The 20,459-nt window shown below is 38.2% G+C and overlaps 1 protein-coding gene across 2 annotated transcripts in view; it reads left to right on the top strand.

Moving 5' to 3' along the window:
* Positions 1-20,459, top strand: part of RSRC1 (arginine and serine rich coiled-coil 1) — a 452,228-nt gene that overhangs the window by 232,305 nt on the left and 199,464 nt on the right. For both annotated transcript variants that reach the window (XM_055410889.2, XM_055410879.2), the window contains exon 6: positions 18,584-18,635. In XM_055410889.2, coding sequence (XP_055266864.1) covers positions 18,584-18,635 — 52 coding nt within the window. The remainder of the gene's footprint in view (positions 1-18,583; positions 18,636-20,459) is intronic.

Raw genomic sequence — 20,459 nt, 5'->3', positions numbered from 1 at the left:
TATTTGTTATAATTTCCACAGTATCGTTATCATCCTCTCAATAATCCATCTGCTTGTTAGGTAAATTCTTACTGACACGTAGAATTCTGTAGAATTTATGCTTCAGAATTGTTTTATATATGATAAGATTTTTAAAAATTGCAAGGAAGTTTGTTTCAAATATATACCTGCTAAGCATTGACTATTTTCCAAACACTATCCTAGGTGCTAATGACACAGAGATGTAAGACATTGTTGCCTTAAAGAAGCTGAACTCATAAATTAGCTAGGAAAAGGAAGTAACAGTTGTCCAGACAAAGGGAACTGATAGGTTTTGAGTATATATAATGCATTGTTATAAACATACATTCGAAAAATGGCTGTGTAACTTTGGACCAGTAACTTTTCTTCACAAGGCTTAGTATTAAAAAAAATAATAATAATAGCCTTCCTATTCCAGTGAAGATGTAACAGTAGGTCAGATTTATCCTCCCATCTTAAACAACTAAAAATTTGAACAAATTATTTGAAAAAACAGCTCTCAAGATAATGGACATTAGACATGAAAGACAGTGATTCCTGAGAAATGTGAAAAATGAGATGAGCTGTTTAGTTGCTCAAGCTTAAGGCCTACAGAACTTGTCCAGTCATGCTACAGGGTAGGAGAACCAGGCATACCTGGTGGTCTCATTGAGTTGAGATGATAGAGCTGTGATACCCAGGATGCAAAGCCTATAGAATTCACAACGCAGGTTACCAGAGAAGAGTGAGCTATAGAAGATCTGCAGAGGGCCCCTTGAGTGTTCCACAGACTACTCATCAGTACTTGCATGTGAAGAAACTAGCCAAAGCTTGGGAAAGAACTACATGAAGTGATTAGAGAAAATTGTACCTCCCACTCATGCAGAGTTGGGAATAGTGCTATTCCCAATCATCAGTATGAGAAGCCTCCTAATTCATGGTGCTTCTAAGCAAGTACTAAATAAAAATGCCTTATCTCAATGGAGGGGAAAATTAACCACAGAGTTATTCTGGTCCAGCTTAACAAAGCCAGAACTGAAAGGACCAAACTGCTTCCAAGTAATTGTGTCCCAGAACAAACAGCAAGGTAATTTATAGGAATACAAAAATATCCCACACACAGCAAAATAAAATTCTCGATGTCTGACATTCTATCAAAAATTACCATATATTCGTGAAACCAAGACAATATAACATTCAGTTCAGTTCAGTCACTCAGTCGTGTCCGACTCTCCGCGACCCCATGAATCACAGCACGCCAGGCCTCCCTGTCCATCACCAACTCCTGGAGTACACTCAAACTCATGTCCACAGAGTCGGTGATGCCATCCAGCCATCTCATTCTCTGTCGTCCCCTTCTCCTCCCGCCCCCAACCTTTCCCAGCATCAGAGTCTTTTCCAGTTAGTCAACTCATTGCATGAGGTGGCCAAAGTATTGGAGTTTCAGCTTTAGCATCAGTCCTTCCAATGAACACCCAGGATCGATCTCCCTTAGAATGGACTGGTTGGATCTCCTTGCGGTACAAGGGACTCTCAAGAGTCTTCTCCAGCACCACAGTTCAAAAGCATCAATTCTGGGGCGATCAGCTTTCTTCACAGTCCAACTCTCACATCCATACATGACCACGGGAAAAACCATAGCCTTGACTAGACGGACCTTTGTTGGCAAAGTAATGTCTCTGCTTTTTAATATATTATCAAGGTTGGTCATAACTTTCCTTCCAAGGAGTAAGCGTCTTTTAATTTCATGGCTTCAATCAGCATCCGCAGTGATTTTGGAGCCCAAAAAAATAAAGTCTGACACTGTTTCCACTGTTTTTCCATCTATTTCCCATGAAGTGATGGGACCAGATGCCATGATCTGAGTTTTCTGAATGTTGAGCTTCAAGCCAACCTTTTCACTCTCCTCTTTCACTTTCATCAAGAGGCTTTTTAGTTCCTCTTCACTTTCTGCCATAAGGGTAGTGTCATCTGCATATCTGAGGTTATTGATATTTCTCCCAGCAATCTTGATTCCAGCTTGTGCTTCTTCCAGCCTCATGATGTACTCTGCATATAAGTTAAATAAGCAAGGTGACAATATACAGCCCTGACGCACTCCTTTTCCTATTTGGAACCAGTCTGTTGTTCCATGTCCGGTTCTAACTGTTGCTTCCTGACCTGCATACAGGTTTCTCAAGAGGCAGGTCAGGTGGTCTGGTATTCCCATCTCTTTCAGATTGTTCCACAGTTTATTGTGAGCCACACAGTCAAAGGCTTTGGCATAGTCAATGAAGCAGAAATAGATGTTTTTCTGGAACTCTCTTGCTTTCTCCATGATCCAGTGGATGTTGGCAATTTGATCTCTGGTTTCTCTGCTTTTTCTAAAACCTGCCTGAACATCTGGGAATGCACGGTTCACATATTGCTGAAGCCTGGCTTGGAGAATTTTGAGCATGACTTTACTAGTGTGTGAGATGAGTGCAATTGTGCAGTAGTTTGAGCATTCTTTGGCATTGCCTTTCTTTGGGATTGGAATGAAGACTGACCTTTTCCAGTCCTGTGGCCAAATTTGAGTTTTCCAAATCTGCTGGCATATTGAGTGCAGCACTTTCACAGCATCATCTTTCAAGACTTGAAATAGCTCAACTGGAATTCCATCACCTCCACTAGCTTTGTTCGTAGTGATGCTTTCTAAGGCCCACTTGACTTCACATTCCAGGATATCTGGGTCTAGGTCAATGATCACGTTATTGTGCCTATCTTGCTCGTGAAGATCTTTTTTGTACAGTTCTTCTGTGTATTCTTGCCACCTCTTCTTAATATCTTCTGCTTCTGTTAGGTCCATACCATTTCTGTCCTTTATCGAGCCCATCTTTGCATGAAATGTTCCCTTGGAATCTCTAATTTTCTTGAAGAGATCTCTTGTTTTTCCTATTCTGTTGTTTTCCTCTGTTTCTTTGCATTGATCACTAAGGAAGGCTTTCTTATCTCCCCTTGCTATTCTTTGGAACTCTGCATTCAGATGCTTATATCTTTCCTTTTCTCCTTTGCTTTTCGCTTCTCTTCTTTTCACAGCTATTTGTAAGGCCTCCTCAGACAGCCATTTTGCTTTTTTGCATTTCTTTTCCGTGGGGATGGTCTTGGTCCCTGTCTCCTTTACAATGTCACGAACCTCCATCCAGAGTTCATCAGGCACTCTTATCTATCAGATCTAGTCCCTTAAATCTGTTCCTCAGTTCCACTGTATAATCATAAGGGATTTGATTTAGGTCATACCTGAATGGTCTAGTGGTTTTCCCTACTTTCTTCAACTTAAGTCTGAATTTGGCAATAAGGAGTTCATCATCTGAGCCACAGTCAGCTCCTGGTCTTGTTTTTGCTAACTGTATACAGCTTCTCCATCTTTGGCTGCAAAGAATATAATCAATCTGATTTCGGCGTTGACCATCTGGTGATGTCCATGTGTAGAGTCTTCTCTTGTGTTGTTGGAAGAGGGTGTTTGCTATGACCAGTGCATTCTCTTGACAAAACTCTGTTAGCCTTTGCCCCGCTTCATTCCATGCTCCAAGGCCAAATTTGCCTGTTACTCCAGGTGTTTCTTGACTTCCTACTTTTGCATTCTGGTCCCTCATAATGAAAAGGACATCTTTTTTGGGTGTTAGTTCTAAAAGGTCTTGTAGGTCTTCATAGAACTGTTCAACACCCAATATAACATTTGAAAAAATAAATCAGTTGAAACTGACTGAGAATTTATATAATCAAAGAATTAGTAGACAAGGACATTAACAATTATAATTGTATTTCATGTGGTCAGAGAAGTGCTAAAAAGACTGAATGTATTTAGAAGAAATATGAAAGCTATTAAAAAATAAAGTTTCTTAATATGAAAACTACATGACTGAGATGAAAATTACACTGGATGGGATTAATAGAGATGATATTGCAGGAGATGGATTAGTGAAATAAAAGACATAGCAAAAGGAACTATTCAAAATGAAACTGGAGAGAAAAATACTAAAAAAGAAAAGCAGGAAAAAGGGAGCATTTTTGAGCTGTGGTACAGCTTCAGGCGATCAAGTACACAACATGCATGTCACTAGAATCCTGAAAGGAAAGGTGAGAAAGGGGGCAACTGAAAGCATCCTCTGCATTGGCACCAGGGTTCTTTACTACTAGTGCCACCTGGGAAACCTGAAAAATGTACGCAAAGACCTAATGACTAAAATATTCCCAAACTTAATAAAAACTATAAACCAGAAGTTCCAAGAAGCACAACAAGCCCCAAGCATACAAAATGTGAGGAAAAATACACCAAGGCATATCACAATCAAATTGCTTAGAACCAGTTGTGAGAAGAAAATCTTAAAAGCAAATAAAAATATTATTGTTATTATGTATGAGGAAACAAAACTGTGGAAGCAGATTTGTCATTAGAGACAATACTAACTACACGACAGGAAAACAATGTCTTAAAAATAGTGGAAGAAAAATACTATACACCTGGAATTCTGTACCCTGGGAAAATATATTTTAAAAATGAAGGCCGAATAGAGACTTTTTAAAAAGAGACACAGAAGTGGAAAGAATTCATCTCCAAACATCCGGCACTACAAGAAATATCAAAGGAACCCCTTTCAACATTGAAAATGACACTGGATGGAAAACTGGATTGATAAAATAATAGAGAGTCCTGGAAATGATAACATCATGGGTAAAGTTGTCTCTTTAAAACAATGTTTAAAGAATAAGACAATTTACTGTGGAGTTTATAACAATATGTGACAGCAGTGACAATACTAATACAGAGGCTGGGAAAGAAGAAATGAGAGGATACTATTGTAAGGTTTTTATAGTGTATAGGAAATGATGTAGTGAAGATAGAGGGTAACAAAGGTGTGTACTGTGAACTCTAAAGCAACAACCAAAGTAACACAAAAGAGATGCAGCTAATAAGCCAACAAAGAATATGAAATGGAGTTCTAAATATGGTCAATCTGAGCAAAGGCAGGGAAGAAAGTGGGGGAGCAAACAATTGGATGGGACAAATAGAAAACAAGCAGCAATGTAGTAGATTATTTGCTGTTCAGTTGCTCAGTCATGTCCGACTATTTGGGACCCCATGAACTGCAGCACTTCAGGCTTCCCTGCCCTTCGCTATCTCCCAGAGTTTGCTCAAATTCATCTCCATTGAGTCAGTGATGCCAGCCAACCATCTCATCCTCTATCATCCCCTTCTCACCTGCCCTCAATCTTTGCCAGCATCAGAGTCTTTTCCAGTGAGTGAGTTCTTTGCATCAGGTGGCCAAAGTATTGAAGCTTCAGCATCAGCATCAGTCCTTCCAATGAATATTCAGGATTGATTTCCCTTAGGATTGACTGATTTGATCTCCTGGCTGTCCACGGGACTCTCAAGAGTTTTTCCCAGCACCACAGTTCAAATTGGTCTAAATATTCTAATTAAAATGCAGAATTTTTTCAGGTATATAGACTAAGAGGTAAAGGTAATAGAAAAATATATACCAGGCTAAAACTTAACATTGTTAAGATGTTCCCTCTCCTCAAATGGCTATGTAGATTCAATGAAATCCCATGGTAAAATCTTAGCAGGAATTTTTTTTTTTTGTAGAAACTAATAAACTTTTTTTCTAATTTTTTGAACCTGGGGATGCAAAAGAGCTAGAAGAACCAAAGCTACTTGAAAAAGAAGAAGTTGGAGTTTTTCTCCAGAGTTATTCTTCCTGATTTCAAGAGTTAATATAAAACTGTAGTAATAAATAAAGACAATGTAGTATTAGTACCAATATTGACAAATAGATCAATGGAACAGCATAGACAGTCTAGAAATAGACTCATTTCTGTGGATAAATATATTCAATTGATTTTTAACAAATATTCAAAGGCAAAAAAGCCTACAGAAAAATGAAAGGGTTCTCAGTGTATATGTTGCACCATATACAGATTTATCAAAATGTATTTCATAGAGCTAAATGTAATCAGAAACTATAAAATTTCCAAGTATACGCATAGGGCAAATCTTTGTGAATTGGGATTACATAAAGATTTCTTAGATATAACACCACAGAAACATCATTTATATAAAAAAAGAATTGATGAATTGGACTTTATCCATTTTAGGGAATTCTGCTCTTCAAAAGTATCTCTTATGATAATGAAAAACAAGTCACTCAATAGGGGAGGGGCTTTATAAATGTAAATATATAATTCCCTGTGAGTGTATGCAATTTGCAAACCTTGTGTATGAAAACTTACTGTTTATTATAATTAAGAATTCTGACAACTCAATAATAAGAAAGTTTAATAAATTGGCAAAAGATTTGACCATCTATCTTACCATCTAATATATGTATATAGGTAATAAACATGCACATGGAAGGATGCTCAGCACCAATAATCATTGGGAAAATATAGATTAAAACTTAGTATAAGTTATACTAAGTCATCGCTAGAATGTGGAGCAAGAAACTCTTATACCATGCTAGCAGGAATGTGAAACTACTTTGGAAGCAGTTTGGTATTTTCTTAAAATGTTAAATATATCTTTACCATATAACTCAACCATTCCAATCCTAGATATTTACCCAAGAGGTATGAAAGCATATATCTATACAGAGACTTTTACCTGAATGTTTATACTATGTTTTATAATAGTCAAAAATTGTATGTCCACGGGTGAATGCATAAAGAAGTTGTAGTGTTTATTTACAATGGAATACTATCTAGCAGGAAAAAGGAATGCATGTCAGTATACACAATGGCGTGGATGAATTTCAAAATAATTATGCTGAATTTAAAACCTAGACATAAAAGAGTATATGTTATATGATTCCATCTGTGTAACATAGTAGAAAATGCAAAGTAATGTATAGTGAAAGAAAGCAGATCAGTGGTTGCCTGGGAACTGGGAAGTGGAATAGAGGCACAGAAGGGCATGGAAGAATTAGAGAAGAATGTGGAAAATTTTTGAGTAATGGACATGCTGATTATCTTAACAGTAATGATGCCTACATGGCTGTATACACATGTCAAAACCTGTAAAACTGTGCACTTTAGATGGTGTAATATATTATAGTTTTATTATACCTTGATAAAGTGTTAGTTGCCCAGTTGTGTCCAGCTCTTTGCAATCCCGTGGACAGTAGTGCATCAGGCTCCTCTGTCCATGAAATTCTTCAGGCAAGAATATTGGAGTGGGTTGCCATTTCCTTCTCCAGGGGATCTTCCCAACCCAGGGATCCAATCCAGTTCTCCTATATTGCAGGCAGATTCTTTACTGTCTGAGTCATTAAGGAAGCTGCTGTCTGACCTTTAAGAAAATGTAGAAATAACACAGTCTTGGCATAGTGTAGACATTTAGTAAATTTGTAGTTTTTTAAATAGTTATTATTTTATTATTTTCCTCATTATGCTGTAAGATCTTTGAAATTTGAAATGATATTGGAGTAATGTCAGCTTCATGGCATAGAGTGAGACATTGTCTTTGCCCTTCAATATTCAACTAGTAAAACATATACTACTCAGTAAAGTTGACTCTGCCCAGCATAACAGAATGCCAGAGAATTCTACATATATCTGTACATCTAAATGGGAGTGAGTGGTCTGGAATACATAGGGAGATAGAATTGAGGAAACAGCAGAGGGGGCTGCTTGTGATTATGGCCCTCCAGTCTCAGCAGCTATACCCACAGGTCCATGGAACTAAGTAGCAGCAGAGGAGGTGGCACATATGACTTTGACTTCTGGCCACAGCAGGAGAGATGGCACACAGGGCAGCTGTGGCCATAGGTGACTTGGCTGCAGTGACAGTGGGGCCAGAGCCACCACTTCCCTCCCCGCCTGAAGGAATGGAACTGCATACCTGACAACACCAGACATGGCAGAAGTGTCCATGCAACCCTGACTCCTCTTCCACCCTCACCCTCCATGGTGGCAGAGCTTGGGACTCAGGATATCATGGACATGGCAGAAGGACCCACCATTCTGGTGCTCCAAGGGGTGACCTAGCAGCAGCAGGGCACCAGTGACCTTCGAGGCACAAACAGTGATAAGGAAGGCACGAAGTGATGCCTCTAACAGAGGTGGTAGAGATGGAAAGTGCTGGCTCTCAAATATAATCAGAGGCAGCTCATGTGAGGTTTGTGTAGTATAGCATCATTTTTTGGAAAACAAATAAAGGCCTCTAATTTCTAACCTGTTGAATGGTTAGAATGAAGTAGAAAGGTGTTTGCTTCTTTAAATCCACCAGAAGAACAACTCATCAAGCACCATGAAGAATAACTTATCAAGCAAGAACACTATATCACAAAAAGAAAATGACAGTTCTCTAGAAACCAAACATAAAGTCATGGAATATTGGAATCTATCTGATAGAGTATACAAAATATCTGTTATGAAGAAGCTCAATGAACTGCAAGAAAAGTTAGAAGGCAGGTTAATCAGCTCAGGGATAAAGCTTGAAACTCTAAAAAAAGAACCAAACAGAAATTCTGGAGCTGAAAATCTCAATCAACAAGATGAAGAATGCATTAGAAAACATTGTAAGTAAACCAGACTATTTGGCAGAGAGAATATAGAGAATTCAGTAAGTAGAAATAGAGACGGAGAAGGCAATGGCAAGCCATTCCAGTACTCTTGCCTAGAAAATCCCATGGATGGAGGAGCCTGGTAGGCTGCAGTCCGTGGGGTCGCTAAGGGTCAGACACGACTGAGCGACTTCACTTTCACTTTTCACTTTCACACATTGGAGAAGGAAATGGCAACCCACTCCAGTGTTCTTGCCTGGAGAATCCCAGGGACGGGGGACCCTGGTGGGCTTCTGACTATGGGGTCACACAGAGTCGGACACGACTGAAGTGACACAGCAGCAGCAGCAGCAGAAATAGAGAAACAGTACAAGTAGAAGAGGAACGAGAAATAAGATACAAAAAAAAATGAAGAAATTCTATCAGCCAAACATAGTCTATCTAGCAAAATTATCATTCATATATGAAGGAGAAATAGATTTTCTTAGACAAAAAAAAGCTTAGGGTCTTCATCAGCACTAGACCTTACAATAAATGTCTAAAGTAGCTCTTATACCAGAAATAAGAAAGCAAAAATACAAAAACTTTGAGTGCGGTGATAGAATCAGAAAATTATAACTTTGTATCAGAATAGATTTTTAAATACTTTATTATACCATGAAGGTTAAAAGGGGAGAAAAAGCATGAAAATAACTGTAACTACTTTGATAAGAAACTCACAACATGAAAAGAAATAATTTGAGACAAGACACAAAAGGGAAGGAGGAAAAGGATAGAACTCATATAGATAAATGAACATAAGATGCCATCAGCAAAAAAAGGACTGTTTTACTAAGACATTTTATATAAACTGCATGGTAACCATAAAATATAAATCTAGTGTAGAGACACAAAACATAAAAACAGAGAAAACCAATGTTTTCTATGATGTTTCTGTAAAAACAACAGAGAAACCCACTAAACTAAAATGGTAGTCAGAAACACAGGGGAAAAGAAACAATGTAAATGCAGAAGGAGAAAATAAAAGATACAATGACAGTGCTAAGTCCTCATCATTCAATGATCGATAAATGTAAATGGATCTAATTCACCCATCAAAAAATACAGTGGCTGGACAGATTAAAAAGCAAAGCTCAACTATATGCTTCCTTTAGGAGATTCACCTCAGCTCTCAAGGCAAAAATAAGCTAAAAGTGAAAAACTAAGAGATAATACTCCAAACAAATGGCAGCCAAAAATAGCCATACACATATCAGACAAAATAAGCTTCAAGCCAAAAAATGTAACAAGAGACAAAGATGGACATTATATACTTATAAAGAGGACAATTCACTGAGACAACATCAGTTATTAAAATATATGCACCTCTGAAGTGACTTAGCAGCAGCAGCAGCAACATAGGTCCAGGCTTCCCTGGTAGCTCAGCTGGTATGGAGGAGACCCTGGTTTTGATTCCTGGAGAAGGAATAGGCTACCCACTCCAGTTTTCTTGGGCATTTGGAGTGAGCCAGGTGGTAAAGAATCCTCCTGCAATTCGGGAGACCTGGGTTTGATCCCTGGGTGGGGAAGATTGCCTGGAGCAAGGCATAGCAACACACTCCAGTATTCTTGCCTGGAGAATCCCAATGGACAGAGGAGCCTGGCAGGCTACAGTCCATGGGGTCACAAAGAGTTGGACACGACTGAGTGACTAAGCACAGCACGGCACAATATAGGTCCATCAGAATATACAAAACAATTACTAAAGGGAGGAATGAATTGACAATAATGTATTATTCACAGGGGACTTTGACAACCTACTGACATCAATGAATAGATCATCTAGACAGAAAGTCAAAAAGGAAACAGCAGCCTTAAATGAAACATTAGGCCAGATGGATCTAATAGATTTATGCAGAACTTTCCATTTAAATGCAGCAGAAAACAGGTTCTTCTTAGGTAGTCATGGAACTTTCTCAAGGATTGACCATATGTTGGGACACAAAACAAGTCCCAATAAATTTAAGAAGATTGAAATCACCTCAAACATCTTTTCTGATCACATTCATGTTGTAGTATATTATAGAATTTCCATCGTTTTAAAAACAATAATATTTCACTGTAGCTTCATACCACATTTTGCTTCTCCACTCATTCAGTGGACACTTGGGTGTTTCCATTTTAGTTATTATGAATTATGCTTCTATGAACATGAGTGTACAAATGTCTCTTCAAGACCCTGCTTCTAATTTTGGGGGGTCGGTACCCAGATTTGGAATTTCTGGATCATATGGTAATTCTGTATTTCATTTTTTGAGGTACTGCATTATTGTTTTACACAACACTGTACTGTTTTACACAACACTGTACTGTTTTAATTCCTGTCAACAGTACACAAGGGTTCCAGTTTCTCCACCTTTTTACCAACACTTATGCTGTGGGCAAGCAGCTTCAGGAACAGGTGCACTGCTGTTAGCCATGTAGCTGGCATTGGGGATGGATAGTTGCTACTGTGCTAATTGCTGAATTTTTTTAAAACAGAAAGTTTATTATATTTATTATTATTATTGTTATTATTATTATTATTTTTAGGCCACACCATGTGGCATGCAGTATCTTAGTCCCCTGACCAGGGATCAGACCCGTGCCCCTTGTACTGAGAGGGGGAAGTTTTAATCAAGAACCACCAGGGAAGTCCCTAATAGCTGAAATTGACAGAAATTAACTGCAATACTGTCTTCCCCTGGTAGTTGCCAGCTTTCAACAGAATCCAGAGTTCTAAAAGAGTTATGTCTGAAAGATTCTGCCAGTGCAGTTATTGTCTAGATGGGGAGTTAGATTCTTGGTGCTTCCTATTCTGCCATCTTCCAGTATCCTCACTGTATATATTTTTTGTTCAAAATGAGCACATGATAAGATAAAACTGAGAGTAATAGCTGAAAACCATATAATGTAGTCCTAATTTTGATTTTGTGAAGTGTTTCTTTCTAAGCTTGAGTTCTCTCTTTGCTTGGCAAGTTTTTCAGACTTTATACTTCCCTGTCATTAACAACCCCAAGACTGTGGTTGGCAGCTGGAATGGCTATAGTTTCATCCACTTGCAGAATTTCCATAGTGGTGGCCAGTGGTTAGGATGCTAAAAATGAATAGAAGTGAGAAGAGTGAGCAAATAGTTTAAATGGTTTTCCTTAAGGTTAGATTTCTCTTTGCTTCTCTCTCTCCCTCTTTTTTTTTTTTTTTATGGTCATGGCTCAAATAATTGTGCTGGTTTGGAATGTTAGCTTTGGCAGTATTTTGAGAAGTCTAGATATGCAGTCAATTTGTAAGGAACTCAGGGGATTGGAATAAATAAGAGTAAACCCAAAGTTGAAGGAAACAGTCTAGACCTTGAGGATGGTCAACTCTATAATCATCAAGAGACTGAACTATCTTTTGGTTTCACCTTAGGAGCTTTTGTTTCTTCCTAAGAAAGTGAGTGTTCTTTTCTAAAACTTGGTTTACAGATGGAGTTATGAGGGTATACTTGGCTAACAAGGGAAAGGGAGAGAGCAGGGCAGTTCTGTATAATCCATGGCAGTAAAATACTTTTAACCCCCTTCTCCCCAAAAAAGGACCTCTAACAGTTTAGAAAATGTAAGCTCTATATGATATATATGATATGAAAACTTACAATAAAAATTTATACTATTCTTACTATTCTGTAAATGTCAATGCTAATATTTATTTTTTTAAGGGAACACATTTATATTCTGTCTATTTCAATTTTGGTAATATTTATTTATCAAACTATGTATTACTCATTTTGATTTAAGTAATATTATTTTTCAACCAGTAACGCTGAAGTTTGGAGAAGGAAATGGCAACCCACTCCAGTGTTCTTGCCTGGAGAATCCCAGGGACAGAGGAGCCTTGTGGGCTGCTGTCTATGGGGACGCACAGGGTTGGACACGACTGAGGCGACTTAGCAGCAGCAGCAGCAGCAGCAACACTGAAGTTGAATGGTTCTATGCAGACCTATAAGACCTTTTAGAACTAACACCCAAAAAAGATGTCCTTTTCATTATAGGGGACTGGAATGCAAAAGTAGGAGGTCAAGAAACACCTGGAGTAACAGGCAAATTTGGCCTTGGAGCTTGGAATGAAGCAGGGCAAACACTAATAGAGTTCTGCCAAAGTAACGCTCTGGCCATAGCAAACACCCTCTTCCAACAACACAGAAGACTCTACACATGGACATCACCAGATGGTCAACGCCGAAATCAGATTGATTATATTCTTTGCAGCCAAAGATGGAGAAGCTGTATACAGTCTGCAAAAACAAGCCCAGGAGCTGACTGTGGATCAGATCATGAACTCCTTATTGCCAAATTCAGACTGAAATTGAAGAAAGTAGGGAAAACCACTAGACCATTCAGGTATGACCTAAATCAAATCCCTTATGATTATACAGTGGAAGTGAGAAATAGATTTAAGGGACTAGATCTGATAGAGTGCCTGATGAACTATGGACGGAGATTCATGTCATTGTACAGGAGACGGATCAAGACCATCCCCATGGAAAAGAAATGCTAAAAAGCAAAATGGCTATTTGGGTAGACCTTACAAATAGCTGTGAAAAGAAGAGAAGTGAAAAGCAAAGGACAAAAGGAAAGATATAAGCATCTGAATGCAGAGTTCCAAAGAATAGCAAGGAGAGATAAGAAAGCCTTCCTCAGCATTCAATGCAAAGAAATAGAGGAAAACATGAGAATGGGAAAGAAGAGAGATCTCTTCAAGAACATTAGAGATACCAAGGGAACATTTCATGAAAAGCTGGGCTCGATAAAGGACAGAAATGGCACGGACCTAACAAAAGCAGAAGATATTAAGAAGAGGCAGCAAGAATACACAGAAGAATTGTACAAAAAAGATCTTCACGACCAAGATAATCACGATGGTGTGATCACTCACCTAGAGCCAGACATTCTGGAATGTGAAGTCAAGGGGGCCTTAGGAAGCATCACTACAAACAAAGCTAGTGGAACTGATGGAATTCCAGATGAGCTATTTCAAATCCTGAAAGATGATGCTGTGAAAGTGCTGCATTCAATATGCCAGCAAATTTGGAAAGCTCAGCAGTGGCCACAGGACTGGAAAAGGTCAGTTTTCATTCTAATCCCAAAGAAAGGCAATGCCAAAGAATGCTCATACTACCACACAGTTGCACTCATCTCACATGCTAGTAAAGTCATGATGAAAATTCTCCAAGCCAGGCTTCAGCAATACATGAACCCTGAGCTTCCAGATGTTCAAGCAGGTTTTAGAAAAGGCAGAGGAACCAGAGATCAAATTGCCAGCATCCACTGGATCATCGAAAAAACAAGAGAGTTCCAGAAAAACATCTATTTCTACTTTATTGACTATGCCAAAGCCTTTGACTGTGTGGATCACAATAAACTATGGAAAATTCTTCAAGTGATGGGAATACCAGACCACCTGACCTGCGTCTTAAGGAACCTATATGCAGGTCAGGAAGCAACAGTTAGAACCGGACATGGAACAACAGACTGTTCCAAATAGGGAAAGGAGTATGTCAAGGCTGTATATTGTCTCCCTGCTTATTTAACTTCTATGCAGAGTACATCATGAGAAACGCTGGGCTGGAAGAAGCACAAGCTGGAATTAAGATTGCCGGGAGAAATATCAATAACCTCAGATATGCAGATGACACCACCCTTATGGCAGAAAGTGAAGAGGAACTAAAAAGCCTCTTGATGAAAGTGAAAGAGGAGAGTGAAAAAGTTGGCTTAAAGCTCAGCATTCAGAAAACTAAGATCATGGCATCTGGTCCCATCACTTCATGGGGAGTGGAGAAACAGGTGGAAACAGTGTCAGACTTTATTTTTTTGGGCTTCAAAATCACTGCAGATGGTGATTGCAGCCATGAAATTAAAAGACGCTTACTCCTTGGAAGGAAAGTTATGACAAACCTAGACAGCATATCAAAAAGCAGAGACATTAATTTTCCATCAAAGGTCCGTCTAGTCAAGGCTATGGTTTTTCCAGTGGTCGTATATGGATGTGAGAGTTGGACTGTGAAGAAAGCTGATTGCCGAAGAATTGATGCTTTTGAACTGTGGTTTTAGAGAAGACTCTTGAGAGCCCCTTGGACTGAAAGGAGATCCAACCAGTCCATTCTAAAGATCAGTCCTGGGTGTTCATTGGAAGGACTGATGCTGAAGCTGAAACTCCAATACTTTGGCCACCTGATGCAAAGAGTTGACTCATTGGAAAAGACTCTGATGCTGGGAGGGTTTGTGGGCAGGAGGAGATGGGGACGACAGAAGATGAGATGGCTGGATGGTATCACCGACTCGATGCATATGAGTTTGGGTGAACTCCAGGAGTTGGTGATGGACAGGCAGTCCTGGCATCTTGCGATTCATGGGGTCGCAGAGTCGGACATGACTGAGCAACTGAACTGAACTGAACTGATTTTTCAACAGGATACAATTTTTTTTCTGTAAGTTTGCTTCATGCAATATAGTTTTGACATTGTGTTCTTAAATATATCTTCATTTTATAGTTCTTATAATAAGTAATTGCTGTATTCCAAACGTTTGCATTTGATACTAGTTTCTTACTTGTTTAGAGCTTCCCTGGTAGTTTCCCAGATAGCTCAGTTGGTAAAGAACCCACCTGCAATGCAGGAGGCTCTGGTTCAATCCCTGGGTTGGGAAGATCTCCTGGAGAAGGGAAAGGCTACCCAGTCCAGTGCTATGGCCAGGAGAATTCCATGGACTGTATAGTCCATGGGGTCACAAACAGTCAGATGTGACTGTGTGACTTTCACTTTCACTTTCGTATGGCTCTAGTGGTAAATAATCTGCCTTCCAGTACAGGAGACATAAGGTATGCAGGGTTGATCCCTGGGCTGGGAAGATCCACTGGAGGAGGGCATGACAACCCACTCCAGTATTATTGCCTGGAGAATCCCATGGACAGAGTAGTCTGGCAGGAAAGTTTCATTTTTGGCTCTGAATAACATTAGTACCATTTACCAATTTTATTTAAACAAAATATTACCAAAATTAAATTATAAAGACGGAAAATAAAAAGTCTATCCTTATTCTTTTCTATATGAAATTAATTTCTTTGACCTTATGAATATCCTAGTAATTAGAAGAATCCTGAGATCTGGAGTCAGTAGGTCTTAATTTCAATCTGTCATTTACTAGTTAAAGCAAGTTAATAAACTACTCTTATTCCCTGGTTTTCTTTATCTTTGAAATATTAATCCTGTATTATAGATTGTTAATACATATAAATATGTTAACAAGTGTTTTATCTTGAGCATAAACCATCAAGACTCTTTAGGAATGATAATCACCATGTTTTTAAGAGAGTGGTCTTAAGCAGGGGAGAGGGAGAGCTGCTATGGAATGGGATTTTGTGGGTTAAGAGACTTTAACTATATTGTTAATATTTTATTGGATGTTGGTTCTCATCACTTTGTAATTTGTCTTAAATATTTTTTATTTGTTACTCTCTTCTTATGAAAGACCTATAATTTTTCCATGAAATACCTTAACCAATACAGTGTCTCGCCTTTTTCTATCAAAGGTCACTGGTTACCAGGATACTCTGAAATGTATACTTTATAAACCTGAGACCTGCTAGTCAGAACATCATTTCCTTCTTGCCATTCTAGTTATTTCATGATGCACAAAGTGTCATGTTTCTACTGTGTCTGTTAAGTAGATGGCAGAGGTCACAGACTGTTTGGGGGTTGAATCTGGTTCTGAGAAGTACTGTTTGTTCCACACACTATTTGTCTTTTGGGTGACCTAAAGTCCTAGGAAAAATCAAGAAATTTTATGACCCTAGGCTTGGATTTTTGCATAACAGTGAGTTGTTGCTGAGTTCCAGCAGCTTTGTTTAGCTGGGCCATGGACTCCACAGTTCTGCACATTTACTCTGTTCCCTCAAAGTGATGTGACATGTTGTGAAAGTGTTGTGAAGTGTCTGTGTTAATTGCTTGACTCGTACAGGCAGTTTCCTTTATAACTGTTACAGAGATCATATTCAGTAGATATCAGTTTTATAACTTCATAAAACACACTTACATATCTTTTTTTCTAGAGACATATGATATAAAATATCCTTTTTGTTTGTCAGCTCCTTCTTCTCTCATTTTCAATCAGTTCTTTCATGTTACCAATTAAATTTTTCTCAAATATAGTTTTTCCTGTCCAACCTTACTACTCCTGCACCACCCCAGGTTCTTATCATCTCTCACCTGAATTTCTTTAATTGCTCCCTAACTGAACTCCTCGCCTTCTGTTTTGTTCTTTTCAGTTCATCCTCAATTATATTGCTAGAATGATGTATCAGAGTTTAGATCTCATCTCATCACCCCACTGTTTCAAATTCTCTCCAGTCTATCCATCTTATATGGCAGAAGTCAACAAATTTTTCCTTAAAGATCTAGGTAGTCAATATTTTAGACTTTGCCGGCCATAAGTTTCCTAACACAAGTAATTGACTCTGCTGCTGTTGAGTTGAGCACAAAAGCAACTATAGACAATACATAAACAAATGAGCATGTCTGTGTTTCAGTAAAATTTGTTTACAAAATCAGGTTTAGACCATAGTTTACTCCCTTTCCATGCTATAAAAGGTTATCCCTGTCTTCTTTCCTGATGCATCTACCACTTTCCCATCTTTTGTCTTATAGGTTATTCAGAAGCACCAGTCAAATTCTTACACCTTTCTGAGCATAACATCTCCTTTTACATCCAATTATATAATTCTTTTCAGGCTGCTTTTGCACAAATTGCAAAACATTCAAATATATCTTATAAAATATTAATTCTCAAATGATGGTATCTTATATAAACAGGAAATTATTCAGAAACTTATTGTAAAGTCTTCAGTATTTCAGTTTTTAACAGATCTGTCATAAATATCATAAGCTTGATACAATCCATGTTATAGTTTGCATACCATCAATATATATTATCCAAAAATCTCAGAATCAGGTCACTGCTAGGAAAGTATTTTCAACATTATTATATGTATTGAATCAAAGTTCATTGAGAGAATAATTTTAAAAACATTAATGGGAACTGATAGCAGTAACTCACATCGTGTCTTATCTTTATCACAATTACTCTTTTCAAGTACTGTGAAGAAAGCAGGAAATATTTGGTTTTAGAATATGATATTTACCTAAGGTATTGGACTTTAAATTGATATTTATATAGGTCATTTTGCATGTTTCCATATGTAAAGAAATAACACAACCTGAGAATATGTTGTTAAATGTGTTGATTTTGCCTCATTATTAAGTTGCCTTTCTTTTGCCTGTTGCTAACTGTACAAGTTGGGTAGTAGATAAAACCTATTCCAGTAAAAAAAAAAAAGGAACTTCATTCTTTTCATTATTATGAAAAGTGTGATTTGATTACTAGAGTGAGAAAGTAGATTGGTAGAGCTGCTGTGATGGAGTTTTGTTAAGATGTGGGTTGATATTAATACTGATTATTATCGTGGTCTTTGTAGACCGGGACCTGGGCACTGGAGTCGACAAGAAGAGGGACACAGGGGACCAAGTCTCGAGTGAAGCAAGGGTGCTTTGTTTGCAGAAACACACGTTTATATATCTTCATACAAGGCAGCTTGAGGCAGTAAAAAAATTGAGCAAAAGCAAAGCCAAGCAAATAACAATCTTTAAAGGGCCAGAAAGCATTCCATATCCTGAGCAAGAAGAGCATAACTGAATAGATTAACTTTAAGTAAAAGGTCACTGAAGGGAGTCACTGAAAGGAATCCAAGCAGGTGCCCTTTCTCATGATCTCAGTCCTGAGAACTGCATGCAGCTCTGCTCATTCCTGTTTTCCAGGAACTGATAAGGAATAGAGAGTCCTTGAGGAAAAACCACATACAAAAGAAGAGAATAACATATTGGCTCCCTTAAAGTTGAACATCCCCTGACAGATTATGATAAAGTTCACTAAATTTTCTGATACTCACATAATAATACATTAATTTAAAGCTCTGTTAAAACTGATTTGTGTATGTTTTTTATGGTTGATTTTTAGCCACCAGCTGAACAGGCCAAAGCAAGACTTCAGTTGGTTCTAGAAGCTGCTGGTAAGTGTAAATAATTAATGTTATTTAAATGAAAAAATGTGAAATAAATCCTAGCATTCTTACAGATGGCTCAAAGGACAGACTACCTATTTTCATATAGCCACACAAATTTATGACATCTGTGTATGGCCATGTGTGCATGCATGCTTAGTTGCTTCACTCGTGTCTGACTCTTTGCAACCCTGAGGACTGTAGTCCGCTAGGCTTCTCTGTCCTTGGGATTTTCCAGGCATGAATACTGGAGTCAGTTGCCATGTCCTCTTCCAGGGGATCTTCCTGACCCAGGGATCAAACCTGTGTCTCCTGTGTTTTCTCAATTGCAAGCAGATTCTTTTACCACTGTGCCACCAGGGAAGTCCCATTTGTGATCATATTATAACTCAAATATATATTGCTATAGTGTAATGGTTCTTTACATTCTTATTTATAATATTGACTACAATTTTAGTTTTAATTTTGATGAAATCTAGTTTATTGATTTTTGTCTTTTATGGACTATTCTTTTAGTGGAATGTTTAAGAAAAATTTTATACTTTTAAATTTTAGATTTGAGAATGTGATCTATTTTAATTGTTGTATAAAGTGTGAGATTTAGATCAAGATTTCATTCTAAAGGAAATGAGATAAATGCCATTTAATAATCCTCCAGTTCAGTTTAGTTCAGTCACTCAGTTGTGTCCGACTCTTTGCAATCCCATGGACTGCAGCACACCAGGTTTCCCTGTCCATCACCAACTCCTGGAGAGTGCTCAAACTCATGTCCATCGAGTCAGTGATGCCATCGAATCTGTCGTCCCCTTCTCTTCCTGGCTTCGATCTTTCCCAGCATCAGGATCTTTTCCAATGAGTCAGTTCTTCGCATCAGGTGGCCAAAGTATTGGAGTTTCAGCTTCAGCATGAGTCCTTCCAATGAATATTCAGGACTGATTTCCTTTAGGATTGACTGGTTTGATCTGCTTGCAGTCCAAGGGGCTTTCAAGAGTCTTCTCCAACACCACAGTTCAAAAGCATCAATTCTTTGGCTTTCAGCTTTCTTTATTGTCCAACTCTCATATCCATACATGACTACCTGAGAAACCATAGCTTTGAATAGATGGACCTTTGTTGGCAAAGTAATGTCTCTGCTTTTTAATATGCTATCTCGGTTGGTGATAGCTTTTCTTCCAAGGAGCAAGCACCTTTTAATTTCATGGCTGCAGTCACCATCTGCAGTGATTTTGGAGACCAAATGGTCAACACCAAAATCAGATTGGTTATATTCTTTGCAGCCACAGATGGAGAAACTATACAGTCAGCAAAAACAAGACCAGAAGTTGACTGTGGTCACATCATGAATTCCTTATTGCAAAATTCAGACATAAATTGAAAAAAGGAGGGAAAACCACTAGGCCATTGAGGTATGACTTAAATCAAATCCCTTATGATTATACAGTGGAAGTGACTAACAGATTCAAGGGATTAAATCTGATAGAGTCCCTGAAGAACTATGGACGGAGGTTTGTGACATTGTACAGGAGTCAGTGATCAAGACCGTCCCCAAGAAAAAGAAATGCAAAAAAGACAAAATGGTTGTCTGAGGAGGCCTTGCAAATAGCTGAGAGAAGAGAAGCGAAAGACAAAGGAGAAAAGGAAAGATATACCCATCTTAATGTAGAGTTCCAGAGAATAGCAAGGAAAGATAAGGAAAGCCTTCTTCAATGACCAATGCAAAGAAATAGAGAAAAAGGATAGAATAGGAAAGACTATAGAGGTCTTCAAGAAAATTAGAGATACCAAGGAAACATTCATGTGAAGGTGGGTACAATAAAGGATAGAAACGGTATG

Source organism: Moschus berezovskii, chromosome 1 (genome assembly GCF_049115385.1).
Source record: "Moschus berezovskii isolate FMDL1 chromosome 1, NW_MosBer_1.0, whole genome shotgun sequence".
Lineage (NCBI taxonomy): Eukaryota > Metazoa > Chordata > Mammalia > Artiodactyla > Moschidae > Moschus > Moschus berezovskii.
The sequence above is the reverse complement of the archived record's forward strand: the minus strand, read 5'-3'. Positions and strand labels throughout refer to the sequence as shown.